General features: G+C 36.7%; 1 protein-coding gene across 2 annotated transcripts in view; it reads left to right on the top strand.

Annotated features, from left to right (window-relative positions):
• Positions 1-15025, top strand: part of RSPO2 (R-spondin 2) — a 258597-nt gene that overhangs the window by 144995 nt on the left and 98577 nt on the right. For both annotated transcript variants that reach the window (XM_027849992.1, XM_027849993.1), the window contains 2 exons: positions 13223-13366; positions 14663-14851. In XM_027849992.1, coding sequence (XP_027705793.1) covers positions 13223-13366; positions 14663-14851 — 333 coding nt within the window. The remainder of the gene's footprint in view (positions 1-13222; positions 13367-14662; positions 14852-15025) is intronic.

Raw genomic sequence — 15025 nt, 5'->3', positions numbered from 1 at the left:
TCCTTTGATGTGTTGTTCAGTTGTTTCAGTCATGTTCACCCTTCATGGACATCATTTGGGGTTTTCTTGACAAAGATACTGGACTGTTTTGTCATTTCCCTCTCCAGTGGATTCATTTTGTGAGGCAATCAGAGTTTAAGTGACTTTCCTAGGATTACACAGCTAGGAAGTATCTGTGGCTGAATTTGAACTCTGGTCTACCTGACTCCGGGCCACTGAGCCACCAGCTGCCTCATTCTTTGACATAGATAAGGTTATCTAATATGCCTTCCCTTTGTCTCCTTTTTAAATAACTGATTTGAACTTTAGAACAATACTGGTACCTACCCAAAGCATAGAGAAATTATGGCTTGTCCATTATAATGTAGTGGAGAAAGCAGTGATTTGGAGAATAAGGCCTGGGTTCCAATTCTGACTAACCTCTCTGGGCATTTTCCTCATCTGCACAATGAGAGAGTTTGACTGGATGATCTGAGCTCTCATCCAGTTCTAGATCTGTGATCAATGTCCTAAATGATGAGTGAGAAAATTAGAAGTATAACCCAAGTTTCCTGACTCCGAATGTAAATGCTTCTGGAAGTCAGGAAACACTCATTAGTTTCTTGACCTTGAGAGACTCAGTACATCTTATAGTCTTCTTGTGAGAATTATTTGCCCTTTTATATAAAGCCTTACATATTTGCACCTCTCATTTGACTTTCCTGTTAAATCAATTCAATCGTAATTCATTATACTTGGACCTAAATAAATTAAATATAAAGCAAAGAATTTTTATTATGCACCTGCTATATGCACTTGGATCTGTGTTTATTCTCTACTTTATTCCATGTCACCCTCCCCAAGTGTACTTTTTTGTACTTGACCTTAAGAAACTCATTCCATTTCATGGACCTCTCTGTGGCTGCCTTAAAACTCATATCCTGTGTGGTGACCTACATCTTCCTTCTAAATAGGGTTATCTCCAGACTTAGAGCTCAGTATTCCTTCTGTCCTCGGCTAAAAATAAGAAATAGTTTGCCCTGGGCCCAAGATGGCCATGAAAGGTCACTCAGTTCATCTGGCTTCTTGCCCCTTGCTATTCTTCTAAGGTTGGGCCACCATAACAGCCAGAATGAGTTTCCTGATGTATTTTTTAGATATCATTTGCGTCCAGATTTAGCTTCTACTGATATGGGAGTAGTTAGAAATGCAGAATGTTGGTGAAGATTTTTTTTTTAAACTTCTTAGGATTATTTATAAATCATTGTGAGTTTTTGAGGAGGAATTATAAACAAGTGTTTAAAGTTATTGTTAAAAGCCTGAAAACAGCTAAACAATTTTTTAAAATCTTCATACTTCAAAGCAGCACATTTACATGATTTCAGTGTGAGAGGTCTTTAAAGGTGACTCTAGGTTTAAAGGAAAAATGACTCTCTTGAGTTATCCTGTTAACATATTCAAATTTTGTTGTGCTAGGGAGTGAGAATCCTTTGACCTTTGCCATAAGGCCAAGTGGCCAAGTGAAGAAATACAACTCTAGTCATGTCAGCTACAGACTGATTCCCTCCTACCTGCTTAGTGACTCTTGCATTCAGAACATATTTTCTGAAGGCAGTCATTTTGGACAGTGGAAAAGAACTCTTAGATTTGGAGTCAGAGGACCTAAGTTAACATCCTGGCTATTTGTATGACCTTGAGCAAGTCAATTAGCCTCTCCATATCAGTTTCCTCTTCTTCTTAATGAGGGTGTTAGAATTAGAAGGAATATTAGTGGCTATCTAGTCTAAGACAGGATCCCAAGTTTAAGTATAAAGTACACTTAAAGAACATTGGTTAGTCAACTAATTTCCATCCCAAACAACATAAGAATAAACAATAGGCCATTTAGGAAATGTCATATGTATTTTTTCTTTTCCTTTTCTAATCATGTTTTTAATTAGCCATAATACGTATGTTCCTATACTTCTCATTAATATGGGTGCTTCCTCCACAGATCACACTCTTCTTACCTCTTGTCTGTGTTCTTCCATAAAATCATTACAGGAATCTATTCAATGCACTGGGGACTCTCTGGGTCAATTGACTTTGCATGAATGTTACTGGAGCAAACAGTCTTGCCATTGCTTAACCTCTACTCTTGCTTCATCACAGGCCCTTCTCTTTCTGATCACTTTAATGTCTTTGCCACCTTTTCTCTTTTGTAGCATGTTTTCTTCTAACATCTATCATGTGTGTTTCTTCATTGCTTTCTGGGTTACTCATGACTTTAGTTTTTCAAAAATTGGATTAATTCTTATTTAGCAACCATATAAAATCACTGAACAACTCTTAGTGTTAATAAAATAGGTCTTCCCCCTTCTTTCCCACCCCCCAAGGGTATCTTGGAGTCAAAGCTTTGTAGGAGAACTCCCAGTGTGGAAATTCCCTTCTCAGATTGGCAACTATTTGTATCTGACAATCTTGCAGAGTTGTCTGGGGAACTGCAAGATTTAAATGATTTACTTGTAGTCACATAGCCACCAATAGAATATTGATTCCTTCAGGTAAGGGACTGCTTCATTTTTATCTTTGAATCCCCAGAGGCTAGCACAGTGCCTAGTTCTCTCTTTTTTTTTCAAAATAACCAGATCTGGGGCAGCTAGGTGATGCAGTGGAAGAGCACTGGCCCTGGAGTCAGGAGGACCTGAGTTCAAATCCAGCCTTAGACACAAAATTCCTCCTAGCTGTGTGACCCTGGGCAAGTCACTTACCCTCTGTAGCCTCACTAAAACAAACAAACAAAAAACAAAAAAAACCCCAAAATAACCAGATCTGTGAATTTTATCAGTGTAGGGAGATCCCAGTGAAGAATTTCCATCTAGACAGATTAGCACCTTCTCTGCATCTTAAAGTCTTAGATGATTGCTTGGGATAAATGGAGAGGTTAAGTGAATTCCCTAGTGCCACACAGCCATTATGTGTCAAAAGCAAGACTTAAACCCAAGTTTTTCAGACTGTAAAGCCAACTCTCTCTAGGATACTAAGCCTGCCCCTCCCTGCTTTGCACATAATAGGCATTATATTAAATATCTTTGGAGATAAGTTGTATTAGAAGTGTCAAAGGTAGGACTTAAATTCTGAGCTTCTACATTCGAAGGCTGGCCCTCTTTGTCTGTAGAACCAAGCCGGCTCTTAGCACTGTTTATTGAACAAAACTTTATATTCACTACTGCTCTTGAATATACTGATCACTGTTACTGATTTTTAAAAGTAAGTGAAGGTAATTATTTTGGTAGGTAGTGTATGTATTATTCTGATGATAATATAGATGAAGTTACTGAGGCCCAGGTAACAGAATAAGTAGCAGAATTGGGACTGAGATTTCAGTTTTCTGACCCTGATTTTTGGACAAAAAAAGGTTATATAGAGGAGAAAAATCTAGTATAATATAGCCCAAGAAAAGACCACTAGATTTATCAAGGAAGTTAATGGTGAACTTTGAGAGTCAGGTTTATGTAAAATGATGACGGTGGATGACCATGCTAAGGAGGAAGTGTAGGTAGTGAGGAAGGGACTCATTCAATGTGCATCCTACAAGGAATGTGAAATCAACTGGAAAGAGAGGAGGAAATCATTGGCTAAGAAGGATAGTTAAGTTAGGCGGCACAGTAGATAACAATGAGCCCTCAAGCCCTCAAGATTCAGGAAGACCTGAATCAAATCAGGCCTCAGACATTTAGTAGTTGTATAATCTCAGACAAGTCACTTAACCTCCGTTTGCCTCAGTTTTCTTAACTGCAAAATGGGGGTAATAATAGCACCTACCTCTCAGAGTTATTGTGAGGATCAAATAAGATGATACTTGTGAAGTTATTAGCACAGTGCCTGTCATATAGTAGGGACTTAATAGGCACTCCTTCCCAATGAGTTTTGCTTCTTATGTCCTGGGTTTGTTGAAAAAATCCAAGGCTGAGAAAGAACACTAGGAAGAGGGCAGTGGGTAAGAACTCTGTTTTACTTGTTGTACATCATCTGCTCTAAGTGCCTTAAATAATAACATGATTAATCTAACCAAATTCTTTGATTATCAAGTGCTATAAATTGATAACTGCCAGCACTGGTTTATGTTGTAATCAGTGTGCCCAAAACAGACCTCATCTTCCTAAACCTACCTCACCTGACTTCCCTGTTTCTAGTTGCCCAACTGTCCCAGGCACCTTCCAGCTTATTAGCTGCCAAATCTTATGGCAACTTCATGAATGTCTTTTCTTTTTCTCCACTCACAATACAATCACCCTTGTTCAGATTCCTAGCTGCCCTTGGCTGGACTATTGTAATCATCTCTTTCCTCCTGAGTGGTCTTTCCACCAAAGTCTCTTCCTTTTCCATTCCATCTTTTATGCAGCTGCCAATTGATATTCCTTAAGTATATGTCTGACTATGTCAATCCCTGATCTCAAGAAACTTTAGTGGTTCCCTGTACTCTTTTGTTTGGTATTTAAAGTCATTTAGAATCTCCACGCTATTGCTCCAGTCTATTTTTCCAGGTTAATTACACATTACTCTTTGGTTTATAGATCTGTAGCTGGAAGGGACCTTAGAGATTATTGAGTCCAACTTATTTATTTTACAGATGAGGAAGCCCAGAGAGGTAAAATGAATTGCCTAGGATCACAAATCTAGTAAGTATCTGATGCAGGATTTGAACCCAAATTTTCCTAACTCCAAGACCAGAAATCAGTTTATTATGCCAGTCTTCCATCATTTGTTCGCACTACTTTTCAGTCACATTGACAACATTCCATTGCCATTTTCCATGCCTTTTCACGTATTGTCCCTAATTCCTTGAATATTCTCTTATTCACCTTCTTTTTCTGGAATTCTTTAACTCCCTTCATAGTTCAACTCATAAACCTATTCTGACTTTTATCACCTCCTCCATCATCACTTTATTTTATTTTGTATAAATCTTTTATTTACATATCTATGTATACATTGTCTCCTGAATGGAATATAATAAACTCTTTGAGGTTGGAGATATTTTCATTTTATTATTAATCACCAACACCTGCTACATAGCAATTATTTAATAAAGCTTTGTGGTTTGATTGCAAAGCTGAGAATGGAGTTCGGGAAGTTTGGGCTAGTTTTAAACATTGCCAGATATTCCAGCATGTAACTAATATTTTATTTGCTGGATTGAGCCAAAATAAGAAAAAAACAGACCACACTAAGTTAAAAGACATACCTCTTTTTCTATTAATGATCAATGATGAATAAGCTTTTTGGTGGGATTATTATTTATTTGGAAGTGCAAGATCTATTAATCCATTTAAATGATCAAATTGACTGCTGTGTGATCTCTGACAGTGAAAAATAATATCAGCAATAGGCAATCTCATATAAGAGCATTTTAGAAGAGAAGTCAACAAGTTCAGTAAAGCTTTTGATGATGGGTAAACAAATCTGTAGTTTAGATAATGATGTCCATATAGGCTTGGGAGTAAATGCTGAAGTGTATCTTTTCTTTCCTCCTGATCATTGGGAGAGAACTAAACCAGATAATTTGAAAGTATTTTTGCAGTAGAATGACTTTGTCAACTTGACTGAAGTTTTGAAGATAAATGATTAAATTATTTTATCAGAAGAACTTATTATCAGGCAAAGACAGATTGTATATTGTAGAGCACATACTGATCTGCATTAGTAAAAGGGATATTCTTCTTAGGAGTTCCCTATACATTGAAAACACAGGACCCATGAAAAAAATCTGCAGAATAGCTGTCAGTCTCCAAAACTTATTATTCACTTGCCATATGCCAGGCACTGGGAATATAATGACAAAGAATGGAATGATCATTGCTCTCAAGGGAACTACATTCTAACAGAGGAGACAATTACATATCTAAGTATATACAGAATAAATATAAACAGAACAATAACAAGGTAGCTTGGGAGGCAGGGCACTAGCAATTGGAGAGGTGAGCTTGAGGAATGGTTGCATGTGGAAGATGGTGCTCTTGCATCTTGAAGGAAAAAGAGTGGATAGTGGAGGCTTTTCTGTGAGGAACAGAGAGGAAGCCACTGAGAATAGATTACAAAGTGCAGGATGAATAATAATCTGTAATAAGCTTTGAAAGATAGCTTGGAACCACATTGGGAAGGATTTCAAATGCTTCAGAGAGGAGGCTGTTTGATTCTGTTGACTGTAGGGACTCACTGAAAGTTTGAATAGAGTAGTGAGTGACATAGTCAAGTCTGCATTTGAAGAAGTTTACTTTGTTTTCTGTGTTAAAAAGAGACTGGAGAGGAGAGAGACTTGAGGCAGGGAGACCAATTAGGATGCTATTACAGTAGACTAGGAGAGAAGTGATGACTACTTGAACTAGGGTATAGACTATGAGTAGAGGTAAGGGGTCATGTACAAGGCATGTTTTGGAGGATAGAACAGCAAGATTTGGTAATTGATTGCATATGTGGGGTGAGGGAAAATGTGAAGTCAAAGATGAGACTCAGGTTATGAACCTGAGGGACTGGAAGAATGATGGTGCCTTCCACAGAAATTGTGAAGTTTGAAAGGGGGATAGATAATGAGTTGTGTTTTTAGCATCTTGAATTTGAGAGAACCTGGGGGTCTAGTTTGAAATAACCTACAGGCAGTCAGCTATGTGAGTTTAAATCTCAGAGGGAGAGTTTAGGGCTGGATGTGTGAGTCAGCTGCAGAGAGGTAATAATTAAACCCATGGACCCTGATGAAGTCACCAAGAGAGTATATAAAGAGAAGAGGGCTGAGGATACCACCTGGATAACAGTGTTAGGGATATGAGATAGATGATGATCTAGCAAAGGAAATTGACAAGGAACAGCAAATAGGTAGGAGAACAAGAAAGAACACTGGAGAAACAAGGTCAAAGGATAAAGAATTATGAGCTAGCAGGGATTATAGAGTCCATAGAGTACAATCTTCTACTTTTACAGATCAAGAAACTGAGGCACATATAGGTAAATGACTTGTCCAGGATATCACCTCTATTAAATGTCTGAGGTTGGATTTGCACTTTTCTTTCTGACTTCAAGTTCAATTCCTTTTTTGAATATACCACATTATGCCATCTCTGAGTGGAGAAGAAAATAGCTCAAGGTCATGATTGAGATCATTGGAGTTTTTTTTTCTTTTTTTTATGTGTAAGGAAGATGTGGATGGACATGCTGGAAGGCAGTTGGGAAGGAGTCATTTGAAAGGGAAGAGTTTAAAGTTTTGGGTGACAGTTGAACAAGCAATCTGTTGGAGAAGACAAGAGTGGATATATTGTTTGTGAGAACAAACTCCAAAATCTGAAATAGTTTTAGAAAGAAATTTTTAGGTTGTTCAGTAGAGGAAAGGAAGCCAGAAAGGAGGCATGACTACCTCTTGTCCAGGCTGTAGAAGTTTTGCATTATATACGATTTAGACAAGGGTGCCTGCATACAAACCACACATATACAGTTAAGCAAAGTAGCTAAGGGGGCAATTTGAAAGTAAGGTGTAGATTGAGATTGATATAAGTTGACCATAAACATTCAATGAAATTTATGTGAAGCCAAAACACAAGCTTGGATGGACCCATCACAAGTCCTGGGTGTGTAGTAACTGAAAAGAAGAATATAATAAATCATTTTTCCTGCAATGGGATCAAGAGCATACACAGAGAAGGGTCACCTCAGTAGAGACTAGGGGAATTGAGGAGAGAATGATGAATTATGTCTAGAAGTCTTGTGCTCTGAAGAGAAGGGGGGAAAAAAAGTAAGCTTAAAGATAAAGGGTTTAGGGAAGGGCAGAGCCAAGATGGCATAGTGAAAGAAGTATCTTGCTTGAGCTATCCCCCAAAGCCCTCCAAATACCTGTAAAAATGGCTCTAAACAAATTCTAAACAGCAGAACCCGCAAAAAGACAGAGTAAAACAAATTTCCAGCCCAAGACAACCTGGATGGTTGATTAGAAAGGTCTATTGTGCCAGGCTGGGAGAGGAGTGCAGTTCAGCATGGGTCCATAGGCAAAGACCAGGCCTCAGTGAACCTAGGGCAGGCCTCAGGGGACTGAATCACAGGCAGCTGTGGCAATTTCCAGACTTCTCAACCCATAAATGCCAAAGACAACTTAGAAGGTCAGTTGGAAAAGTCTGTGACTGTGGTGAGAGAGAAGCTCAGTCCCAGCCTCAGTCCAGGCTCTGTGATGGGCTGGTGGCTGCTTCCAAAGTTCTCAGCCCACAAACTGAGAGGGAATCAAGTGGCTGGTCAGAGGGGAATTGCAGGGATCTCTTGCTTTGCCCTTGCTTGGATCTGGGTCAAAGTTCTGGATGGCGGTCCTGGAGTGAGAAGGAGTGCTGGCATGGTGGAGTTTGTAGTGGCTATAGAGAGGGAATCCCCCTCACAGTTCCAAGGAAGAAAAGAGTGCTTGTGGTCACTCATAGACCAGAATACAGTCCAGGAAAGGAGCAAACACCTCACCCTTGATTGTCCCATCTTGGAAGAACTGAAAATTTACAGGTCCCTAGAAGTATCTCTGATAACAGCTTTACAAAACCCCTGAAGCTTAGGACAGTACATTCTCCACACTGGAAGCAGACCCTTAGCTTAACAAAGAGTTTAAAATGCGAGTAATTGACTGGGGAACATGAGGAAACTGAAGTCAGACCATGGAATCTTTCTTTGGTAACAAAGAAGATAACAATCAGAGGAAGATAACAAAGCCAAAGCTCCTACATCCAAAGCCTCCAAGAAAAATATGAATTGGTCCCAGGCCTTGGAAGAGCTCAAGAGGGATTTTGAGAAGAAAGTAAGAGAAGTAGAGGAAAAACTGGGAAGAGAAATGACAGTGATGCAAGAAAATCATGAAAAACAAGTCAACAACTTGCTAAAGGAGACCCAAAAAATACTGAAGAAAATAACACCTTAAAAAGTAGCCTAACCCAAATGGCAAAAGAGGTCCAAAAAGCTAATGAGAAGGAGAATGCCTTAAAAAAGCAGAATTGGCCAAATGGAGAAGGAAATCCAAAAGATTTCTGAAGAAAATACTCCCTTAAAAATTAGAAAGGAGCAAATAGAAGCCAGTGACTTTGAGAAATCAAGACACTGTAAAACAAAACCAAAAGAATAAAAAAATAGACAATATGAAATATCTCATTGGAAAAACAACTGACCTGGAAAATAGATCAGGAGAGATAATTTAAAAATTACTGGACTATCTGAAAGCCATGATCAAAAAAAGAGCCTAGACATCATCTTTCAAGAAATTATCAAGGAAAACTGCTTTGATATTCTAGAACCAGAGGGTAAAATAGAAATGGGAAGAATCCACTGATCATCTCCTGAAAGAAATCCACAAAGGAAAACTCTTAGAAATACTGTAGCCAAATTCCAGAGTTCCCAGGTCAAGGAGAAAATATTGCAAGCAGCCAGAAAGAAACAATGCAAATATTGTGGAAATACAATCAAGATAACACAAGATTTAGCAGCTTCTACATTAAGGGACCAGAGGGCATGGAATATAATATTCTGGAGGTCAAAGGAGATAGTATTACAACGAAGAATCACCTACTCAGTAAAACTGAGTATAATCCTTCAGGGGGGAAAGTGGATATTTAGTGAAATAGAGGACTTTCAAGCATTCTTGATGAAAAGACCAGAGCTGAATAGAAAATTTGACTTTCAAATACAAGACTCAAGAGAAACATGAAGAGGCAAACAGGAAGGAAATCATAAGGGACTTATTAAGGTTGAACTGTTTACATTCCTACATGGAAAGATGATATTTGTAACTCAAGAGACCTTTGTCAGTATTAGGGTAGTTGAAGGGAAAGATATATATGTATAGATACATACGTAGATAGAGGACACAGGGTGAGTTGAAAATGAAGGGGTGGGTGATATCTGTAGAATAAAATTAAGGGGTGAGAAAGGATTATACTGGGAGAAGGAGAAAGGGAGAAATAGAATGGGGTAAATTATCTCACATGAAACAGACAAGAAAAGTCTTTTACAATGGAGGGGAAGTGGAGGAAGGTGAGAGGGAAGGAGTGAATCTTATTCTCATTGGATTTGGCTTAAGGAGGGAATACCATACACACTCAACTGGGTATGGAAATCTATCTTACCCTACAGGAAAATAGTGGGGAAGGGGATAAGAGAGCAGAGGGGATGCTTCTGAGGAGAGACTGGGGCAAAAGAGAGAATAGAAAAATGGAGGGCGGGATAGGATGAAGGGAAATTTAGTTAGTTTTCCACAACATGACTACAATGGAAGTGTTTTGCATGACTACACATGTATAACCTGTATGGTGTTGCTTGTCTTCTCAATGAGGGTGGGTGGGGAGGGAGGAAGGGAGAAAATTTGGAGCCCAAAGTTTTAAAAATAAGTGTTAAAAATTGTTTTCACATGCAACTGTGAAATAAGATATACAGGCAATGGGGTATAGAAATCTATCTTGCCCTACAGGAAACTAGAAGGGGAATGAGATAAGAGAAGTGGGGGGAGATAGGAGGGAGGGCAGATTATGGGAAGAGGTATTCAAAATGCATGCCGTCTTGGGGTGAGGGGAGGGACAAAATGGGAGAAAATTTGGAACTCAAAATACTATGGCAGTGAATGTTAAATGTCAAATGCTGTTTTACATTTTTTAGCAAAGATAAGCAGAAAGACATACATGTTCCATTCATCAATTTTGTAGATGGAACAAACTTGGGAGACAAAGCTAATATAATAAGAGTTGAGATTCCAAAATATCTACATAGGCTCATGTTATATGACATGCAATATAAAATATAGACTAATAGATGAAATATATTGTCTACATTGGCCCAACAACAGCAACAATGAAAATAATAGTAAACTTAAAAAAAAGATAAAGGGTGTAGTTTTCTCAGGAAATCCTCAGAGTTCTTCAGCTAAGAGTATGGTGGGAGCTTTGATAAAAGAATAGGTAATTTCTTTGGGTAGTGAGAAATGGAATCAGGGAGGAATGAAATTATTGCCTTGCTGGAGTTAAGACACAGTATAAGTTGAACAACATGAATTTATAGTGTACTCAGAATTTCTGAAAGCCTGTACTATTGAAGAGGTTTTGCATTATATAAATTGATTTGAAAGGATGGGGTAAAATAAAAAAAGAAATGGAAAATATGAGTACAAATAATGACCAGGCCAATATTTCATGAAAATAATTCCAAATATTTACTGCTATAATTTCACATGTCCAACAAAATTATATTATTGCAAAGGTACATTTTAAACAGGAGTCAAACTTTTCAGGTGCTTTATAAGGTGTCTAACTTAATTATTTTTAATTTAAATATTTTGTTGGTTTCTTCCCTTATATTCCTTTAAATGTCTTGTATAGATGCTGTAATTTCTTTAATAATAATACTTTTCTTGAAATTCAACAGAAAATCTAACATTTTTATGTGAATAAAATATGTGATATGACCTAATTAAAAGGTTAACTGGCCGCATACGAAATTCTTATTGAAATGCAAGTTATTGAGCTATGATTCCAAACAAATCTTGTATTTTTCTATGCATTAAAGATTTCTTTTTTTAGTGTATTATTATGATCATTATTCTAAAATAACTATCTACCAATATACCTACTTTCCCATCTCTACAAATTTTTTATTAATTTATTTATTTTTAGTTTTCAACATTCACTTGCACAAGATTTTGAGTTCCAAATTTTCTCCCCATGCATTAAAGAATTCTTGCTGTGCTTTTGAATTTTCCTTAAACTAGTGGTACATCATTTGTACATGATTTTTCAGCGTTTATTTCATTAACTGTTTCTTTGGGGTTACTTATTCCCCAAACAGACCCAGTAAGGATTATAGGATTACAATATCATATATTAAAGTTGAGAGAGCTGTCATAATCCAACACTCATTTTATTAGATTTTAAAATCATTTCCCTAGTTAATAAGTGTTTTCTCTCTCCATCTTCTCTTCTCTCCCATAGAGAAGCAAAAATTTGTGCAACAAATGTTCAGTCAAGAAAAACAAATTTCCACATTGGCCACATCCAAAAATGTATATTTCATTTGCCATATTGAATCCATTGCTTCTCTGTCAGGAGCTACATCCCTTGATTTTATAGGTGAGGTAACTGAAACCTAGGGCAGTTAAGTGATTTGTTCAAGGTCAAACAGTTATCAAGAAGTAGAGGTAATGCTTCTTGATACTTAGGAGGTATGAAGAACCAGGTATGTTTTATATTATTAGATAGTCTACATTGTTTTTTAAATTTTTTGACATATTCTATACATTGGTTTTTCAATATTCCATTTAGTTTTAGGTACTCTTATCAATTATATTTTCAGAATAAACTTTAAAAATCTGCACTTGAATTTCAGGGTTTATTTTTGTCTTTCCTATGAGTTTCTTTGCCTTCTGATTCTTTTGTTGCTTTAACATATCAAATTCAATGTTGGCATTGCACTGAGATGGTCATTGAATGCATGACAGGAACACTGAAAAAATTGATATGTAAGAAATAATATAACAGTCCATAGAAGCATTAGTCTATCCATCATGCCCTGCTTTGAGCCTAATAATAAACCTTCATGCCCTCATTCTTTGTCCCTTGCCAAATGTAATTTGGAAAAAATTCTCTGTAAAATCACTGCAAATTTTTGTTTGTTTTCACTAATGACACAAGCAATCAATGATAATACTAAGGTCTAATAAGAATTAGGTTGGTCACCTAATTATCAAATCAACATAGAATCATTAAGGAGAGTCTTCCTTCTAGGTTTTCTGCATTGGGTTTCAGAGGAATCTGTGAAGTCTGGGAAAACTAAATTTGTTGAATGACCTGTTCTTTTTTTTTTTTAACTTTAGTGGATAGCCAGCAGTTATACCAATTATGTCTGCATGTATAGCTATGTTGTGATCTTATTTAAGGTTCTCTGACCTTTTAGTTTTAATCACAAAATTAATCCAAATTCTTAATTTTTTAAATTTATACCACTTGAAGGCTGCACACAAAGTTCTGAACATCCTCATGTATAATATGTTCAGAGACCAGCTACTCATTGCTTGTCTTTTGATTGTTGTGGCGATAAGCTGGGGGGGATGTTGAGAATGAGTTCAAAGGGGCAGTATTAGTGTCTGTGGAAAAGGAAGAATGGCAATTTTGGCCATTAACATTTCTGTGGGGATAATGACTTGGGGAGAGGGTGAATATTCTTAAATGAAATGTTTCTTACTCTGAATTTCTCTTTCTCTTAAAAAAATTAGGATGCAGAATAGAAAACTGTGACTCTTGCTTTAGCAAAGACTTTTGTACGAAGTGCAAAGCAGGCTTTTACTTGCATAGAGGCCGCTGCTTTCATGAGTGTCCTGATGGTTTTGCATCATTAGATGAAACCATGGAATGTGTGGGTGAGTGGTCTTTAATTTTCTCTAAAACTGTAGCCCCTTTTAACACTTGTGTCTTTGCAAAACTTGTTGATTTCCCATTGTCTACTTGAACTACATTGTTAATTAAAACTAAAATTGATCAATCATGTGTTGATTTACTGAATTATTAAGATGAATATTCTCAAGCATTTTTGTTATTTGGCTTATAGCTAGTATTGGCATGTTTGCTTATTGAAATGAACATGTGTCAGCAAAAGTTTATTACCTGAGCAATATATTTATTTCTTTGTAGCTTAATAAAGTAATATTAACTGTTCCCAGAGAGGTACCTTTTTATTTGTGATACTACTTGAAAATTTTAAAGGAAAATACATCAGTTAAGTACTCTTCATTAGGACCATAAATTTCAAAACTTTTGTTATTCTACCACTACAAAAATTCAGCTGCATGAAAATTGCACTTGTATTAAATGTATAAACCATGGTTGGCTGTACCCACATAAAGTGACATGCATCAAGCCTTCCAGTAGAATTCAAGCTTCTGGAGAGCAAAGATTATTTCTTTTTTTTTTTAATCTTTGTTTATCCAAGAACTAGAACAGTGCTTAATAAGCCTGTGCTGAATGAATAAATAAATATTTCACTTTATCTTCCTCATTGTTCAATAAATTTAAATCTTTGGGACGAGAAATTTGTCAGACAAACCTCCCGTGCATTACTATTAATTAATGATCATTATATGAATTCTTATAATTTCACTGAGATATTCAGAATTATTATATTCTACAGTTGAAATTTAGAGATGAACTAATCACTAGATTTTGATTTAGGAATTTTAATTCAATCAGAAATAAAGTAAATTTTTTTCTTTTGATTTTCTTTTTTTGGATTACGTCATGATCTTTGGGATGATACACACTGTGCCTGGCACATAGTGGGTGCTTAAGAAATGTTTATTGGATTGGATAATATGTACTATAAAAGTCTTTCAACCTCTTCAAATAAAACCTGAGAAGCCTTTACTCCAGTGGTACCACTGAAAGATTGTGTAAGAAAAGATGAAAGGCTTACCACTGGGGGCAAGAACCTTCTCAAAACTGTGGGAAAGTATGTTTACCCAGGAAAACACATGCACGCATATAACTGTGTGTTTATATACGTATATGTGTATACACATATATTGTATACATACACACATATATACATATATAGGGTTAGCTTGTGTGTGTGTGTTGGGGAAGGAAGGAAAGTATCTTTATATAAGTAGATGATAAAGGGTCAGTCTGTGTCAAATTGTTACTTGTCTTTGTCTCAACAGAAGGATGTGAAGTGGGTCCCTGGAGTGAGTGGGGAACTTGTAGCAGAAACAACCGAACATGTGGATTTAAATGGGGTTTGGAAACAAGAACACGGCAAATCGTTAAGAAGCCAGCAAAAGACACAATACCATGTCCAACCATTGCTGAATCTAGAAGGTGTAAAATGGCCATGAGACATTGTCCAGGAGGTAAGATTTCATGAATTTCATCCGTCTTATAAAGTTTTTTTTTCCTTCTAATTTTGTTTGACCCAGTGTAAAGGGCCTATGAAAGATATTTTCTAATTACAGTTTAGTTGTTAAGTTCTGTGTAGTACTTATATTAGAAGAAATATGGGATAGTAGATTGAATGTTAGAAATAG

The sequence above is a fragment of the Vombatus ursinus genome, unplaced genomic scaffold (assembly GCF_900497805.2).
Source record: "Vombatus ursinus unplaced genomic scaffold, bare-nosed wombat genome assembly UNPS02008961.1, whole genome shotgun sequence".
In the NCBI taxonomy this organism is placed as follows: domain Eukaryota; kingdom Metazoa; phylum Chordata; class Mammalia; order Diprotodontia; family Vombatidae; genus Vombatus; species Vombatus ursinus.
This window is presented reverse-complemented; position numbering and strand designations above follow the sequence as displayed.